This window comes from Lepidochelys olivacea, assembly GCF_965140295.1.
Source record: "Lepidochelys olivacea isolate rLepOli2 genome assembly, chromosome: 6".
Lineage (NCBI taxonomy): Eukaryota > Metazoa > Chordata > Testudines > Cheloniidae > Lepidochelys > Lepidochelys olivacea.
Genome location: NC_140416.1, coordinates 105,982,788 through 106,002,433, shown reverse-complemented (window position 1 = coordinate 106,002,433; position 19,646 = coordinate 105,982,788). Strand labels below are relative to the sequence as shown.

At 42.5% G+C, this 19,646-nt stretch overlaps 1 protein-coding gene across 3 annotated transcripts in view; it reads left to right on the top strand.

Annotated features, from left to right (window-relative positions):
- The window catches only part of BEGAIN (brain enriched guanylate kinase associated), a 526,866-nt gene that overhangs the window by 421,568 nt on the left and 85,652 nt on the right, over positions 1-19,646 (top strand). For all 3 annotated transcript variants that reach the window (XM_084632030.1, XM_084632028.1, XM_084632029.1), the window contains one exon: positions 5,694-5,760. In XM_084632030.1, the coding sequence (XP_084488156.1) occupies positions 5,694-5,760 (67 nt within the window). The remainder of the gene's footprint in view (positions 1-5,693; positions 5,761-19,646) is intronic.

Sequence of the window (19,646 nt, the reverse complement as noted above, 5' to 3'; positions counted from 1 at the left end):
AGCTTATTCCAGTATTTAACTATCCTTATAGATAGAAAGTTTTATCTTAGATATTAGGGAAATCTCCTTTGATTAAGATTATTCCAAATCACTTCTTATCCTACCTTCTGTGGACATAGGGAACATATGTGAAGACTGTTATTAGGTTCGTCCTCTCCCCCAGTCCATCTTCTTTTCTCAAGACTAAACATGTCCAGTGTTTTTATCATTTCTTTATCGGTCAGACTTTCTAAACCTTTTATCATTTTTGTATCTCTTCCTCTGAACTCTCCAATTTGTCTACATCTTTTCTAAAGTGTGGTTCCCAGAACTGGACACAGTATTCCAGCTGAGACTTCACCAGTGTCAAATAGAGCAAGATAATTACCTCCCATGTCTTACATACAACACTCTGTTAATACACCCCAGAATTATATTAGCCTTTTTTCAGAATTGCATCACAATATTCACTCATATGCAATTTGTGATCCCAGATACTTTTTAGCACTACTGCCTAGCCAATTATTCCCCTTTTTGTAGTTGTGTGTTTGATTTTTCCTTCCAAAGTACAGTATTCTGCACCTTATTCAATTTCATAATGTTGATTTCAGACTAGTTCTCTAAGTTCTCATTGGTTGTTTTGAATTCTAATCCTGTCCTCCAAAGTGCTTGCAACCCTTTCCAGCTTGATGTCTTCCATAGATTTCATAAGCATAATCTCTACTCCATTATTCAAGTCATGAGTAGAAGCACTGAATTGTACCAGACCAAGGACAGACCTCGGCAAGCCCCCTTCCCAACCCCGGACACATTCCCACAGTTTGCTGGTGAACTCTTGATAATTACTCTGGTCTTTCAACCAGTTATGCACCTTCCTTATAGTAATTTTATCTAAACCACATTTCCCTAATTTGCTTATGAGAAGTTCATGTGTCCCCTGTCAAAAGCTTTACTAAAATAAAAATGTATCACATCTCTTGCTTTCCCCCATCCACTCGCTAGTAATCCTGCAAAAGAAGGAAATTAAAGTGGTTTGGTATGATTTCTTCTTGACAAATCCATGTTGGCTTTTATTTATAGTCCTATGATCCTCTAGGACTTGACAAAATGATTGTTTAATAATTTGTTCCAGTATCTTTCCAGGCATCGAAGTTAGGCTTACTGGTCTATACTTCTCCAGATGCTCTTGGTTCCCCTTTTTAAGTACCTTTCTCCAGTCCTCAGGGACTTCACGCATCCTCCATGAGCTTTCATAGATCGTCACTAATGATTCTAAAATTGTTTCAGTTAGTTCCTTCAAATACCTTTGGGTGAATTTCATCAGGCCTTGTTGACTCGAATACATCTCACTTATCTAAGTATCCTTAAGCCAAAACAGGAAAGGAACAGGTTAGTGTTCCTTCCCCCTTGTCATTAACATTAATTGTGTTAATTATCTAGTCACAGTTTATCTTTTTAGTGAAGACTGAACAAAATTGGCATTAAACACCTCAGCTGTCACTGTTTTGTTGAGGTTTGGCTCTTGTTTAGTGAGCTTTGTTAATTTTCTAAAAATTTGATTTGAAAAGGAGTACTTCAGAGAGCTAGGGTTTATATGCTACAGGCCACAAACTCATGTGGATAGAGCAAAACTGGATGGAAATGAAATAGGGAGTTAAGAGTAGGAGAAGCAGGGAGCAGTGGCCCATGGCACATGCCTACTGAACCCCATGGAGTGGGGGCACTGTCAGAGTGAAGAGTTTAATATTAGAAGGGCCCACCAGATCACCTAGGGCTTGTCTACACAGAAACCGCTACTGCAGCACCGTGGTGCGACCACAGCAGTGCCTCTATAGGCACAGCAGTGCCTCTATGCTCCAGTGAAGACTCTACACCAACAGGAGAAACCCTCCCGTCAGCGTAGGCAATCCACCTCCCCGAGAGACAGTAGCTCGGTCGATGGGAGAATTCTCCTGTCGGCCTAACACTGCCTACCCCGGAGGGTTAGGTTGGTTTAAGTGCATTGCTCAGAAGTGTCAATTCCTAGTGTAGACCAGGCCCTATGCTGACCTCCTGTATATCACAGACCACCAACACTACCCAGCATCCACACTAAGCTCAACAACTAAAATTAGACCAAAATATTACAGCCCACAGGAGGCTATTATGTGTCACAGGAAGAGTTGTGTTAATGTGCTCCTGTGCTCTTTGAAGTCAATAGCAAAACAGTGCAGAATCAGGCCTGTGCTCGATTAGGAGCAAAGCCCCAGGGATCAGCTACTCTCCATCGTATGCCCCCATCTGAACAGCATAGATAACTAACAAGCTAGAGAAGCATTAGGTCATGTTCTATGCCTGCAACTTTCTTAAGGGTGTAGACAGGCAGCCTCATAGGGTATGTCTACACAGTAAAGAAAAACCCATGTCAGCTGACTCAAGCTCGGGTTGCTGGGCTGTTTCATTGCTGTGTAGACTTCTGGGCTCGGGACGGAGCCTGGGCTCTAGGACCCTGCAGGATGGGAGGGTCCTAGGGCTTCGGCTCCAGCCTGAACCTGGAAGTCTACACAGCAATGAAACAGCTCCGCAGTCCAAACCCAAGTCGGCTGGCACAGGCCAACCACAGATTTCTCTTTGCTATGTAGACATACCTGTAGCATTTGTTCTCTCTCTCTTCTATTGCTTTTGCTGGAGGAAGGTGGGTAGGGTGTAATACAGCCTCAGACTTTTCTTTGTCATGCTGAATCTGGCAGCAGTGACAGCATATATAGTGGCTGCAGAAGCAGACATCTATATGGAGGCTTAATATGAATTGCTGCATGTGATAGGAATAGAGAAGATACAGAGATCTGTGAACTCCAGCCAAGCCATTTAATCACCTAGAAATTTGTAACAATGACATCAAGAGATGTAATCAGTTCAGCTGGTGATTTCATGAACTGACCTCTAGTCCTGTACAAGGGCTCGTTGTACACGCTCTCTCACCAATTTGGTCATCCACTTGGCAGACAGCATTACCACAGAGCCCTTTTCTAGGGTGAAGTTCACCTCTGTGTAGTTGTCCAGCAAAAGTTCAGTACAGCATCTTAGCCCTCTTTAGGCTCTCAAAATAGGGCTCAAGGGCCTTGAGTTGACCCCTCCTCCCCGGTGGGAGTTTCACCCAAAGGGAAGTCCTCCTTTTTCCACAGCTTTACTAGGGGCAAAATTTTTCCTCACAGATCTTAACACCTAGATTCCATTCTCCCTACCCTGCAACCCCAGAATAATTCTGCGCAGATAGGGAAAGCGAAATCCCAGAATTATGATCTGCTGGTGCAGTCTCTAAATGGGGAATTTTGCCATATAATTGGAAGGAAAATCTTTACAGCACAAAGCAGTGGAAATAGGTCTGAGATGCCATTCTATTTCATTCTAAATCAGAGATAGGCCTGATCATCCCCTCACCCAATTCTAGGGCAGTTTGAATCCATAGTTCAGTCCTCATTTCAAAGCTTTTCCCTATCTCTAGAATCGGTCAAACCAAAACCATTGGTTCTAGGCCCACTGTACTTTGGGGAAGCTGAATTCAGATTCAAACTTCTCAGCCTAGGCCCAGTTGTTCATTACATCCAAGTTCACTATTAGCAGGGTCCATTGCCTAGGACATCATAGTGAAGAAGGCCTTAGGTCTGTTCCCATAAGATGTCCAATGCAGAGATTTGAGAAGCATTTAGATTAACTTTTCAAACCTGAACATTAAGTTGCCAGTGGCCCCTTCTGTATGCAGGTAGGGGCCATTGGGAACTTAATGTTCAGGTTTGAAAAGTTTGTGAATCCATGCAGTTGATAATCTGCAGACCATGCCTCTCCCCCAGCTCCACCACCAAAATTCCTTAGCATGGTGCACAGGATACAGTCCCTCTGTTCAGGTTCTCACATTCTGGTGCTCTATGCATACTTATGCCTGGGAATGGCACTGGCTCTTGTGCTTTCGGGGCTTCTGGCACAATTTGCCTCTAAATATAGTAAGAAAGTATGACAAAGTGGTTGTCTCAAGAAGTGGATGGTAAATATATTGCTAAAGCCTTGGGCTTTAACATAAGAATGGCCATACTGGATCAGACCAAAGGTCCATCCTGTCTGCTGACAGCGGCCAATGCCAGATGCCCCAGAGGGAGTGAACCCAACAGATAACGATCGAGTGATCTCTCTCCTGCCATCCAGCTCCACCCTCTGACAAACAGGGGCTAGGGACACCATTCCTTACCCATCCTGGCTAATAGCCATTAATGGACTTAATCTCCATGAATTTATCTAGTCTCTTTTAAACCCTGTCATAGTCCTAGCCTTCACAACCTCCTCAGGCAAGGAGTTCCACAGGTTGACTGTGCTCTGTGTGAAGAAGAACTTCCTTTTATTTGTTTTAACCCTGCTGCCCATTAATTTCATTTGGTGGCCCCTAGTTCTTATATTATGGGAACAAGTAAATAACTTTTCTTTATTCACTTTCTCCACACCACTCATGATTTTATATACCTCTGTCATATCCCCCTTAGTCTCCTCTTTTCCAAGATGAAAAGTCCTAGCCTCTTTAATCTCTCCTCATATGGGACCATTCCAAACCCATAATCATTTTAGTTGCCCTTCTCTGAACCTATTCTAATGCCAGTATATCTTTTTTGAGATGAGGAGACCACATCTGTACACAGTACTCAAGATGTGGGCATACCATGGATTTATATAAGGGCAATAAGATATTCTCCATCTTATTCTCTATACCTTTTTTAATGATTCCTAACATCCTGTTTGTTTTTTTGACTGCTGCTGCACACTGTGTGGACGTCTTCAGAGAACTATCCACGATGACTCCAAGATCTCTTTCCTGATTAGTTGTAACTAAACTAGCTCCTATCATATTGTATGTATAGTTGAGGTTATTTTTTCCAGTGTGCATTACTTTACATTTATCCACATTAAATTTCTTTTGCCATTTTGTTGCCCAATCACTTAGTTTTGTGAGATCTTTTTGAAGATCTTCACAGTCTGCTTTGGTCTTAACTATCTTGAGCAGTTTAGTATCATCTGCAAACTTTGCCACCTCACTGTTTACCCCTTTCTCCAGATCAATTATGAATAAGTTGAATAGGATTGGTCCTAGGACTGACCCTTGGGGAACGCCACTGGTTACCCCTCTCCATTCTGAAAATTTACCATTTATTCCTACCCTTTGTTCGCTGTCTTTTAACCAGTTCTCAATCCATGAAAGGATCTTCCCTCTTATCCCATGACAACTTCATTTACATAAGAGCCTTTGGTGGGGGACCTTGTCAAAGGCTTTCTGGAAATCTAAGTACACTATGTCCACTGGATCCCCCTTGTCCACCCGTTTGTTGACCCCTTCAAAGAACTCTAATAGATTAGTAAGACATGATTTCCCTTTACACAAACCATTTTGACTTTTGCCCAACAATTTATGTTCTTCTATGTGTCTGACAATTTTATTCTTTACTATTGTTTCAACTAAATTTTCCCAGTACGGACATTAGACTTACTGGTCTGTAATTGCTGGGGATCATCTCTAGAGCCCTTTGGGGTTACATTAGCTATCTTCCAGTCATTAAACTCCTAACTATTGATAAGCAGCAGAAGTAAATATACTTTAATATTAAATGGGAGCCCAAGTTTATGCTGAGGTGCAAAAATACAGGTAAAAAGAAATATGCAAACCTTCTAATTATATCATCTCATCTTTGTTTTAGGATACAAAACAATTACCTAGCCTTACAAAGAATTAATCAGGACTTGGAAGATAAACTTTACAGGATGGTAAGTTTTTTTTTAAAAATTAAATATATTTTTATGGTTCTTAAGTTACAGGACAAATGGCTGCATAACTGGTATGATTAAGCTTGTGCTGTACACAAGGGGATACTAAACCAGGGAGCATGACTTAATCTAATGAGCCAGCCCTGTAGCTGGCGTATATCTGCATAGTTCTATTAACTTCAACAAAGATGTGTCAATTTATATCAGTTGATGATCTGGCTGGACAAGTTTGGCTTTAAAAGAATTCTGGTTAATTTGGTTAATATCTTCTTTTTCCTTAGGTTTGTAATATTTAGGTTTTAATTAAGAAAAAAAGATTTAAATGAGGCAATCCAAATGACCAAACTGAAAATTTTTTCATGGCTCTTTGGTACATTCATTCAGCTTTATCAAGTGATTTAATTGAGCTTGGAGAGTTTTCATATTCTGTCATAACTATCAGTCAGTCTCAGTATATTCATTTCTGTGTCAACATTGGTCCTACTGCCATAGGCCAGTTAGTAACTAAGAGGGGAGAAATTATTGCACCAGGTATGGGCCTCTAGGTTTATAAGCATTATGAATAAATCACATGAACATACAGTCACACTCTGCTTGGAGCTGTAAAAATACCCTGGAATTTCATCAGTGGGGATGCTTATTTGTTAATGCACTTTTAACATAATATTCATTTCTAGGAAGATTTTAAAGAGAAATGTGGGTGTGATGTTGAGGAGGGATATGCATGGAACAACAATTGTAAACATTGTGTTGTGAGGAATTCTCTTGCAGTGCCTGGATCTCAGAAAGTCTTCAGGTCTTTACCCTTCCTGGACCCTTCACATCAACCTTGTAACCATCCATTCCCAACGCACCTTCCTTTCTGGTCCTTTAACAATCCCTCATGCATGCACATACATACTTAACGCTGACACAGCCCTTTAAGGATGCTAGTGCAACACCTGGGGCATATTGCACAGAATAGCATATAACAGTTGAATGGAGAGGCAGACTGGAGCTATGCAAAACAAACTGGGCTTGACAATGTGCCTGATGAAGATGAGGGAATTTCAGATTTAGAAAAAAAGGACGACAGGAAATGGATTGTTAGACATTGGAGGGTGAAATAGGGAGGGAATCCAGGAATGCACAATTTAAAGCCCTCCTCCCCACCCCCAGCCCTAAACCGAAAATTGGAAACAGAACCTTAAAATCTGAAGATTTCTCCTCCAGGCTCCAAATATCCTTGGACCCATTCATATCCCAGGAATTTTGTGCAAATAAAGGATGCAAGATGTGATCCATAGTTAATAAAACATCAAGACATTAGTAACTGGAAAACAATTGATAAAGTGAGGAGCAATGATGGAGACAGTGAGCAGATTTGTTTTTAAGTTATATATATTTGATTATATCCTTGTCCCCCACCCATGATATGCTCATTTCTTCTTTTATTGTAAGATCCTTGGAACAGGGATTGTGTCTCCAGCTGTGTTCGGATAGCATCTAGCATGCTGTCATTGCGACCACAGTGCAACTAAATAATGACACTTCAAAATTCCAATTGGTAAACAAAAAGAAAGAAAGGGGTAACTCCAGGCACTCATAGAAAGTCAGTTTTCTAGGTCATACCAGATACTTCGAAATAAACATGAGCTCTCAGACCCACAAGAGAATCTGTGCTTTAAAGCAGGAGAAGAGAATCTCACAATGAGTGGAACAGGACATGGTCCCAGTGGAGACCCTCACCTTTCTTTATTCCTTCCAGCATGAGAGGAAGTGAAGACTGATTCACAGGAACTGAAGAGGATCTCCAAGGCTTTATGGAGCACTTAATCTCAGAGTTGCTTTGTCTTCTGAACATTGAGACAGGAGAACCTGTTGGCAAAACCAGACAAAATCAAATGGAAACTAATAAAAACAAGGAGGATTATAGCAGATAGGGTGCCATGCTTGATTCAAATGGCCCAAATCATTTGATTTTCAGCGCACATTGCAAAGCCCAAGCTTTTCGGAAGAGTGGGGTGAATTAAAAGCTGAGCTGGCTATTATTGTAGGCTAGGATCACAGAGGTCTTTCTCCCCCCACTTTCTGTGTTGGGGAAGCAGCGGGACGGATTTTTGTTGTCTAGGTCAGTTTGTGTTTCACTGTATTTCAAAAGCATTTAAAGCCTCTGGATGGATGGTGCTGTTTTATAGAAATCCCAATAAACTTTAAAAATAGGCAAAAAACAAACTCATGCAAGCCTTGCTTTACCTTTGCCTATATATTTTGGTTCATATTTGGGTACTGAACAGTTAACATATCCAAATGGAATGAACAGGGAGGAGGTTGGGGAACAAAGGCAATACTTTTACAGTTCTAGTCCTACAACAGCGTGTCTGCAGGCGGAGTCCCATTGAAGTTAAAGGAATGCTGCTCAGACAAAGGGCCCTGAATGCTTCTCTGCTGGTGCAGGATTGGGGCCTAAATTTGCTTTGTTTTTGCATCTATCCTCCCCCCCCCAAAAAAAAAAACAGAAAAGAAAAATATTAGGTGGACAAGGCAAAAAAACCCAAATCTAGTAACTGCCCTATTTTGGAGGAATCTGGAATTTTAAATTCACTTGTGCCTACTGTTAAAAGTGGCGTAAAAATTAGTTCCATTAAATAGAAAAAAAAACTGAGATTTTTCTTTGTGTATCGGTTGTTTTTCTCCTAATCTGTGCCTGCTTTTAAATACTGACCTATAAAACATTTTTTTAAAAAAAAACTTTAACAACCTTGTGACTCTAGCCAAGTATTGTTGCCCAACTGAAAGTCCAAAACCAAAATGTAATCCATACTATCCCTGCTGAACATGGCTAAAGGTTGAAACATGCGGTCCTTATTCAGATAAAAAAAATCAATGTTAGTATGGTCTAAATAAGCACTACCATACTAAATTCATGTTACACCAGAAGCTAACAGATTAAGAACTTCAGCTTCTGCTGCTACAAACGTCTGTTCATAGCATAGTCAAGATCTGGATTTGGAGAAGATTTGCATGCTCCTGTCATCATCAACTTGTAGAGAAGTAAAATACAAACAATATCACAAGGTTCAAATCATTGGGATTTTCAGTCTTTATTGTCCAATTTTTAAGTTCTTCACCATTTTGACTTCAGAAATTACACCCATGTGGTCTACAGCTATAGCAAGGCATGTATCTATCTATGCCATACATTGGGATATCAGAGGAAACTCAACCAACCAACACCCTTAATCTACAGCAAATTTGCATGCAACAATTTCACTGGTTGTATGAAGGAGATAGCACAGGTGGATTACTTGGTCCACCTGCACAAATCAACACAAATCTCCCAGCACACACACACCCTCCACACAAATACCCACACAGAATATGCAATAATCCGAAACATCACCCTGAAACCTAGAATATCTGTTGAATTGGTGTGAAGCACTGAGGACAGCTACAAGCATAACTGAGAGCTCTTTTTGTTTAGAAGAGTGTTTCCCAAACTTGGGACGCCACTTGTTCAGGGAAAGCCCCTGATGGGCCGGGCCGATTTGTTTACTTGGTACGTCCGCAGGTTCGGCCGATCGCGGCTCCTACTGGCCGCAGTTCGCAGTGCCCGGCCAATGGGGGTTGTGGGAAGTGGCGGCCAGTACGTCCCTCGGCCTGCGCTACTTCCCGCAGCCCCCATTGGCCGGGCACAGCGGGAAGTGGCGCAGGCCGAGGGACGTACTGGCCGCCACTTCCCACAACCCCCATTGGCCGGGCACTGCGAACTGCGGCCAGTGGGAGCCGCGATCGGCCAAACCTGCGGACGCACCACGTAAACAAACTGGCCCGGCCCACTAGGGGCTTTCCCTGAACATGTGGCGTCCCAAGTTTGGGAAACACTGGTTCAGAATATCACCAGATTCAATCATCAGTGGGAACTGCAGTCTGCTTCTGTCCAATTTTTAAGTTCTCAGCCATTTTCAGGGAACGGGGTTAGGGTTTCAGGTACTAGTATGCCAGGAGGACCCGATTCTCATTTATATTATGGCCACTGTTGCAATGTAAAATAGAGAGAAGTTACATTTATACCCATTGTAAAGAGAGATCAGTATAAATGAATGTCAGGCCACAAAATGTGTTAAGACACTTGAGCACTCCACTGGTGGTTATTCTGATTCCTGTCTATGAGTGAGGAGCAGAGCTCTGGGGTTCCAGACACTACTTTATTCAAATCTCGCATGTTTTGGGGCTTATCTAGTCTCATGTCCATAATTCATTCTCCAACATCTCCAACAGGGGAACCTTCAGATGAATGAAATAGGACTACAGTTTAGCAATGTCCAGAGCTCAAGGATAGGTGAGTCTGTCATGGAGATATCACTTAAAAGAAACAGGTCTCGTTGGGCAAAAATTTTTGGAAGAAGTTTCATGTCAAAAAAGTAGATTCTGTGATACTGCAACATTTTGCAAATTAGTGTCAGTTTCATACAGGGCCATAATTAGGGCAAGGTGAGTGGGGCAGCTGACCAGGGCGCTGAGCTGCCAGGGGCACGAAATGGGGCAGCCCACAGGATCAGGCCCAGCAGCATCAGGGCCCCCCATAGGATTGGGCCCAGCAGCGTCTGGCTGGAGCCAAGGATGCTCAGGGCCTCCTCTGCCCGCAAGGTTGCGGGCCCAGTGATCCCGGCTGGATCAGGCTCCCAGGCACTAGGACCCTGGGCAGGGTGGCAGGCAGGCAGTGCGCTGAGTGTTGCTTGGCTCCTATGGAGCATGCTCATTGCACAGTAACGTCTGCTGAAGCCGCTGCCCTCACTGGGGATTTAAAAAGTTAAAGGGGGGCAAAGGGAGCAAATGCGGGGGTAGGTAGAGTCTGAGCAGGGGGTGGAAACTGACTGCATGGGGGTGGGGGAGCAAACAGCTGGAAGTAGAGGCAGGGGAGGGGCAAAGGAGCAAAATAACAGGGGTTAGGAGCCAGAGTTCATCTGGGGTGAGGCACTGCCACATGGTGGCAGAGGACGAAGCCCCAGCACAGGATGGGGCAGAGCGGGTATCAGTTACCCCGGTGGGATGAGCCACCTTCCCTGCTTGGCAAAAAAGGGGAGGGAGGAGAGAGGGGACCTTCCATGCTTAGGAGAAAATGTTCAGACAAGAAAAACGAAGACCTCCTGGGCCACTTGTGATTTGCAGTTAGGGGAAGCAACAGTAGAAACAAAGAAAGTAAACACTGCACAAGTAAAACATGCCCTGCTCCCTCCTTGAGCTGTGTTTTCCTGTTACTGTGACCTACCCTTACCTGTTGCTGCCCCAGCCTGATTCAATTGTTATTACAGAGAACAGAATAAGAAGCCTCCCTCTGACCCATTGTTATAATGCTCCATCCCCTGGCCAGCAAGGTGCACTCACACATCAGGGAATTGACACCTTCAGGGCAAACTGGTCAAGGATGCTGAACACACCTTGGCTTTTCTTTTAGAAGGTCTCTACTTTTGGGCTATGGACAATTTTCAGTTGTGCCCGGACAGATAAAAATGCAGGCCATTCACTGCACAGGTGAAGAGACCAACAGGGAAATCTGCACTAGGTGCAAATCTGAATTGGGGCTGCTGGTGAGATATGCACTAGCAAAGGAACAGGTCCACTGTGACCGGTCCTTGGAGCATTCTAGGCTGTGATCCAGCCAGTCTGTTCCTGACACCCTTCTCTATTAGACCAGGGCCATCACCTTGGTGATATGTCCATCTACTCACTATAACCATGTGTGGCAAGATATGACTCACCAGCACAGTGCCTCCCGCTGGTCATCCTGGGAATTAGCTCTCCAGCCTCCAGAGTGCCCTCTGCAGGCTGGTGTCCCACTTGCTTCAGGCCCCAGTGTCCCTCCCAGACCCTGGTGCCCCTTCCCTCAGTGTTCTGCCCTCTGCAGTCTCCTGGCAGTCTCTGGGTCTCCCCGCCCCGGGGAATCCCCACCATGCCTCAGCGGCTACTGCCAGTTCTCATCTAGCCCCCACACACTGCAGTCTGTACCACTCATCATCAGCAAGGAGGGTTTGGACCTGCTGCCTTTGCCTACCCTCAGGCTGCCCCTCTGCAACCCCAATACCTGCTTTAAGCCTTCAGCAAGGCCTGCAGGCTGGGGGTTTTCCAGCCTGGAGCTCCCCAGGCCTTTCCCCAGCCCTGCTTCACTCTAGGTACCCTGGTGAGCTCCCAAGCAGCCAGTCCCACCTCTCTCCACAGTTAGAAAGAGACTGCCTGAGTGCCTGGCTCTCAGCCTTTTATAGGGCCAGCTGTGGCCTCATTGGGGCATGGCCCCAGCTGTGGCTGCCTTCCCCATCAGCCTAGTCTTTGGCTCACAGCCCCAGCCCTCTCCCAGGGCTGGCTGTAATCCTTTCAGGCCCGGAGCAGGTGACCACCCCGCTATACCATGGCATTGGCATGGTCTCACACTGAAGCACCGTATAATCTGATTTCACAATCACCACAGCCATATACTCTCTTCTGTCCCCACACTTAGGTGTGAGGGGCCTTGCCTGGCCAGAATTTAAATGCCATAGAACCATAGGGTTAGAAGGGACCCTAAACGGTCATCTAATCTAACCTCTTGCCAAGATGCAGGATGTATGATGCCTCTTATCAGCTATCACAACTTAGCTTCCGCAACTAAATGCTACTTCCCACACTGGCCTTATACAAACAAGCCATGCTGCTATAATCCTTTACCTTTAAAGGGACAATCACAATTTGCTTGGCAGGATTCAGCAGGAGAAATGATCAGGTATAAACCAACCATAATATTGTACTAGGAAGCAAACAATAATCAATACTCTTCTTGAAAAATAAAATCACAATGCAAAAGGTAAAAAGCAAATCTTATAACCTCCCCCACCCTAAAATGGCTGACTCCATCATATAAAGGCCAGAGAAAGGATGGCTTCTGCTTATACAGAGTCAGATGCTATGGTGGGAATTCAATTGCTAGATAATCCTCCTCCATGGTAGATTCATTCTTTGTTTACTCTTGAGCCCCTTTTATTCTCCACTGTGTCACTGAGAGAAGTGGCTGTTTATTCTAGCCACAGTCTCACTGCAGGGTGATGGAAAACCACCAGTATCGCTTCTTTTATAAGCAGAAAAGCAACTTTTTGTCTTTCTGAATATGTTTTATGCTATTAAGTCATTGCAGAATCCATATTTATGTTATGATTATTTTCAGTCCATGTTGTTTTTCGGTGCCTAACAATGAGTTTACTTACAGGATATATAGGATGCTATAAGGATGTTAAAGGATGTGAAAATGAATGTGGCACCTAAAAGAATCATACAGTAGCTTTTATTGTCTACCTACTGTACCAATACGCAAAAATAAATGCGTTATTACTCTATAATATCCTAACTCAAAAAAAACAGTAGTGGGTGCAAATATGCTTGTTCACCCAGAACACCAAAATGCCTAGTTACAGCTCTGGTTTCACAGAATCGTTTCAGTTGGGAGAAAAAATGAAAAAAAGTTAGAAGAAGTTGACTTTTTTTAAATAAAGCATTTCAATTTTCAGTTCAAAACAATTCATTTCAACATTTCCTTTTAGTTTTTAAAAACTAAATTAAATGCTTTTAAATAGTCAAAAATAAAGCATTCAACATTTCATTTGACCTGAAATGATTTCCTCGCCCCCCCCCGCCCCCAGTTTTTGAGAATTGCCAGAGAATCCCCAAAACTGCTCAACTTGTGAGAGGCCAGGGCAATGGAACTGAAGAGTTGGGGGAAGGGTTGGTGAATCTGGTTGGAAACCTCAGTTTTTCATAAACGTCTAACAAACGGATTCAACCAAGGCAATAAACCAGTAAAAAAGTATTATTACTTCACCTACCTTGTCTCTCTGCGTGAGCCAAGGCATGGACTTTAGAATAAAAATCTGTACCTGGTTTTCCCATGACAGCTACCAATCAGCCATTAGTATTTAGATAAAAAACGTGGAAGATGGATACAACTAGGAAATGTCAGGCTATTTCTGACTTATACCTAAGGACTCCGAAAACCCAGCATGTGATTTTGCTCCTGCATAAAGAATGAAGACTTTGAAGGTGACTTTGAGCAGTTGGAGTGATTTAGAGCACCTCTTTTTTCTGCACTAAGAAGCACTTGCATTTTTTCTTTTTGCTGAATGCCTGATGAAAGTGAAATGGAGGTGACCTAAATATACTTTAAGGGATTTGCATCCCAAAGACAAGAAAATTTAGAGTCAGCGCTACCTGACAGGCTCATTTTCTCACATTCAGTGAGGACAGTTGTGAATTTTTCAGAGACATTTAGAGGGATAGTCAGTCAGGGCAGAATCCAGAGAAAGTGTGTTTCTGAGAGCCAAGAAAAATTCCTAAAAATCTTCTTTTTGGGACAAAATTACTCGAAATGCCAAGTAATTTATAAAAATAGCTATTGAAAAATCTAATTTCCTAGATGTTTTAAGACCTTTTCTTTTTATCTTAGAGCCACTTTTCTTTACTCCCAAAACCCATGTCTAGCTATTGCTCTCACACACCTTCTTCCCTCCACAAATTCACTCTACATTCAGTTTTTTTCTGTCCAAATCCTTTTCAGTAACCTCACCAGCATGACAAAGTATTCAGCTGTTGCCAACAGGACTGGCTCAAGCTTTTTTGCCACCCCAAGCCAAAAAAAAAAAAAAAAAAAAGGTGGCCGGTGAGCTGCCGAAGTGCCGCCCCTTCACAGGGGCCACCCCAGGCATGTGCTTCCTTAGCTGGTGCCTGGAACCGGCCCTGGTTGCCAAAGATGAATACACACAAGACCAAAATTTTAAAAGCCCAGGCCCGAAATTGCATTTTTGCACACATGAATTACCCAGGCCCAAGCTGCATGCACTTGTCAGCATTGTGGAGATGTAAATGCATATCCATGCACAAATCTGAGACTTGCGTACACATCAGCTGTTCTGTGCACATGATTTGAACAGGCACAGATTCATTTTTCATTCTGTGTGTTTGTGTACAGGAGTTAGTTTTCCACTAGTAATGGCATAGATGAATCATAGAATATCAGGGTTGGAAGGGACCTCAGGAGGTCATCTAGTCCAACCCCCTGCTCAAAGCAGGACCAATCCCCAACTAAAATCGGGCTTTGTCAAGCCTGACCTTAAAAACATCTAAGGAAGGAGATTCCACCACCTCCCTAGGTAACGCATTCCAGTGCTTCACCACCCTCCTAGTGAAAATGTTTTTTCCTAATATCCAACCTAAACCTCCCACACTGCAACTTGAGACCATTACTCTTTGTTTTGTCATCTGTTACCACTGAAAACAGTCTAGATCCATCCTCTTTGGAACCCCCTTTCAGGTAGTTGAAAGCAGCTATCAAATCCCCCCTCATTCTTCTCTTCCACAGACTAAACAATCCCAGTTCCCTCAGCCTCTCCTCATAAGTCATGTGTTCCAGTCCCCTAATCATTTTTGTTGCACTCTGCTGGACGTTTTCCAATTTTTCCACATCCTTCTTGTAGTGTGGGGCCCAAAACTGGACACAGTAGATGGATTGATCCCACATGTCCATTTCATATTGCAGCACTTGCTAGTTCTGACTCAGTGGCTGAAAATAACAAAATGGGAGGCTGTTTCTAAAGTCTCCTTCCTTTCTGCCAAAGTCAGAACTTTTCTTCCTCTCCCCATCCCCAGTAGGAAATCTTTCACTAATTCTGACAGCCTGAGGACGTACAGAACCTCTCTCATCACCCTGTTTTGTATGGCGACAGAAGACATCTCACTTTCAATTTTCTTTTTGTAACAGAGTAGGTCCTCCTTGCTTTCCAACATGCTGCATGTCTCCTGGTTTCTATTTCCAGTTTGTGATTGCTCTATATTTACTAAGCATCTGCCTGGGTTTTGGACTCTCTCTGCTTCCAGGTAAAATGACCAGACGGTTCCAATTTTCAGGGAATATTCTAGTAACAGTTGTTTTTAAATATCCTGGGATATGTTCCTGTTTACTGAGTTTTTCAAGCCATCCATTTCATCCTGGTACCTGAATTTCCATGTCCATGTCTGTCTGTGTCAGAATACAGGGCCTGTCTCCTGGCCAGCAGGTGGAAGGTAATTTCAGCTGGAATTTCCAAAAGAAGCATGAGAGAGTTATGTGTTCAAATCCCATGAAATAGGGGTTAGGCACCTAACACGCTTAGGCTCCTTTAAAAACACCAACCTGGGTCCATTGTCATTATTTGTGAATGCATTATTAGTGAGGAGTCCAGGAAGACCTCTAGGCTGCATAACATTTTGATAAAGGAAAGGGGGCAAATACTCTTTAGTGAAAGTGATATTAGGTTTCCTCTTCCTGCTAGGATCACCTGTGTCTTACCTAGCTTTACCTTCAGCCAGTACTCATCATCCAGGTTCTGTTTTCATTCATGGACCTGGTGCTTGCATTTAAAGTGATGGCTGCCACATGAATATAGCTGATGTTAAAGGCTTTGATGTCTTACAGTCACCATGTCCAGTAGTTTGATGTACACATTGAATTATATGAGGGAGCGAATGGAGTCTTGTGGGATTCCAGGAGTGAGAGTTCTGGAGGCAAAGATGTGTTTGCCCATTGTGATCATCCAGGGTCAGCCTCTGCTGAAGGATTATAACCAACTGAATGGGTAACTGCTGACCCCCTCTAGAGCTCAGAAAAATCCCAGAGTATGGATGTTTGCCCATTGTTCTTGACTAGGAGGAGATTGGCTGCCAGCAAATGTTTGTGCACCTCATCCCAGAATAAAACCTAAGAATAATACCTAGTTCTAATGTAGCACTTGTCATCTCAAATGCTTCACAAAGGAAGACAAGAATCAGCAACCCAGTTTTTACAGATGTGGAAACTAAGATTCAGGAAGGTGAAGTGAATTGACCAAGGTCACCCAGCAGTCCAGTGACAGAACTGGGAATATAAATCATGTCTCCTGAGTCCCAGTCCAGTGTCCTATCTACTGGACCACATAGGATATTGATAGATGACAGGCACAGTTGGAGATGAGACAGCTTTCCACCAGTTTTTATCCCTACTTTTTTTAAAATACAGATGAAAAATAGACAGGCAGTGTTTGTCATAGCCTAAGAACATACCTGAATGGAATCCATTTAGTCTGGTTCCCTGTCTCTAGAAGTGGTTTCTACCAATTGTTTCCAAAAAATCTATTTTTCAATGAAAGAAGAAACACCTCACAGAAACAGACAGCCTAGCAGCTACAGAGTTCAAAACAATGTAATTTTGACTGCGCAGGAGGGAGTATGAAATTAATCGAGATAGGAAGAAGATAATGACTTGGGGAGGCACATATAAAAAAAGAGGGAGAAAGGTTAGCTTGAATATTGGACCTCTAATAATTGAATCCTGTACACTCAGAATCGTATATAGAATCATTATTGTTATGACATTTGTCAGTTTTATTATTACAGTGACTGTCTCCAGCAGCATCCTCTCTGTTCACTATAGACTTAGTTACTTGCCTCTTTTACAGGAAACAAATATTTCTTCTTTCAAGCTAGTGTCATTGCAACATTCTCGGAAGATGTTATTAAATTGACACAAGGGGATTATCATGGATCAGCACCATCTCTCGTCCCTCCAGCTAAAATGTATTTAGTACATTACCACCCAACACTGCTCTACCCTCGGAATCCAGGCTGTTCATTTAAATTCACTGATATGCAGGGAGATTTAAATGAAATTAACAAAATTTGCTTGTAATTAGAAGCAGTGGCCGCATAGACCAGGAGGTAGACCAGCTGGTTCAAGAAAAGACTCTTACTAATAAGATGAAAATTAGAGTATGTCTTTCTTCAAGCAGAGTAACAATGGTGGGAAAGTGGTGTCAGATGAAGACTATATGATGGTTTTATCTGGATGGTGTGGCTAAAGGCAAGGTTAGGCAATTTGACCTTTCTTTCTGTACTATAAGCACATGGCAGTAGGTATAGTTTGCATGCAAAAGAAAAAAAAATCAAAATAAGACACATGCTTCTCTTTCTGGAGAGAGGAGGAGACAAGAAAGGTATTTGCAGTACTTTGTCACTGGGTTGGTCTCAGGATATGAGTCAAGATGAGTGAGGTAATATCTTTTATTAGACCAGCTTCTGCTGGTGAGAGAGGCAATCTTGTCTTTCCCCAAACAGAAGTTGGTCCAATAAAAGATAGGAGAAAGACATTCCAGATGTGTTGTCAGGTTGCTTAATGCAGTATTGGAAGGCACCCAGATACCACAGTGATACGTGTGGTATAAAAAATTATGTAGGATAGAAAATAGAATTACATCCAGTTATAAACATAACTAAAGCTGGAAACAGCTAGTTCTGCAGAGAAATAGCCCTGTGAGAACAGGCCAAAACAGTTATAAACAGGAAAGGAACTTTTAACAGAATGCTACAGTCTTAATCTAGGACTGGGGAAAAACAGAAGAGTGTAGAAAAAAGAAACAAAAAAACCAACCTCCAGTGGACTTTCAGTGGGTGCACACGTTTCCTTATTTTGCACCATTTAATTGCTGCTTGTTCTACATCACCTTTCCACATATCCTTCTCCAGGAGGTGGAGACAACTGGCCCACAGGAAGTAGAGAAAACAGGGTACAGGGCCTACTTTGTCTTGCACACCCAAACTCTGGATGGCCTGAGAAGAGATGACAAAAGAAAATGTTTCAATTCAAGCAGACCTGACCTAACATGAAATATTTCTATTTTCCTGATGAGATCAGTGTAACATTAAATTAGGATTATTTCTCTGTAACTGAACTAAACTACGAGGACCAGATCCTACTCCTGAATGACAAAGCTCCTATTGGACTTCAGTACAAGCAGGCTTGCACCCTATGGGAAAAATACCGAACACTTAACACCACTACTTTTCTACAGAACAAGGGCAAACAAAGAGTGACTCAATATTATTCAAGCTCCTTGCTTAACAAGCTGCATCTTAGCACTTCCATAACACCATTTCTTTCTGTGATATGTTATTAATTATACACAATTTTTTTAACCATACACCATGCAAATTAACCTTTGAATCTGTGACATTTGGTAGTCAAGGAAACAAACCTTTGAGGCCTTTTCTAGTATGTAGTTAAATATGAAGTGAAGAGCAAGTAATTCTTCCACTAAAAAGTGTCAGAGCATGAGAGCCAAAGCCTTAGATAAATCACTAAGACCCTTCCAAGATACCTTTAAATAATGCTGTACTGTTTAGATATAGAGAACATAAATCCGACTGTGCCCAAGGTCATTTTTAAAGAAATGACATACTGGTTATTATTAAGAAGATTAAATTCTATAATTTAACTCTGATGGACACAATTAGATTGGTGTATGCAGTGTTGTTGTAGCTGTGTCGGTCCCAGGATATTAGAATCAAGGTAGGTGAGGTAATCACTTTAATTGAACCAATGTCTGTTGGTGAGAGACCAGATTTTGAGCTTGCAGTTTCTCTCTCTCACGAACAGATGCTGGTCCAATAAGAGATTACCTCACTCACCCTGTCCCACAATTAGATTGGGTCAGTAACTCAGATTTGAGGCATTATTTCCCTCTTTGTTTACATGTCCCTATGTTGCAAAATAGTATGTGTTAGGGATATAGAAAGTGAACTTGCATCAAATCTACTCCATCCAGGTCCTCCTATTGTTAATAAAGATTTTCAAGTATGGTACACCTGAACATGCCCATACTCCATGGGGTTTTGACTCTAGATCAGAATTCCAACTTTGTAGCTTGAATCTCTAAGGAATGCAGATTTGGACAAGTAGTTCAATAACTCCATGCTGCTGTATAACATTAAGGAAAACAGATTTTAAAGCTATCAGATGAGCTGTGCAAATTGTATGGACAACTACGTATTTGCACTTGCATTTACCTGATTTACTTGCTTAAATACAGATTTATTCCTAT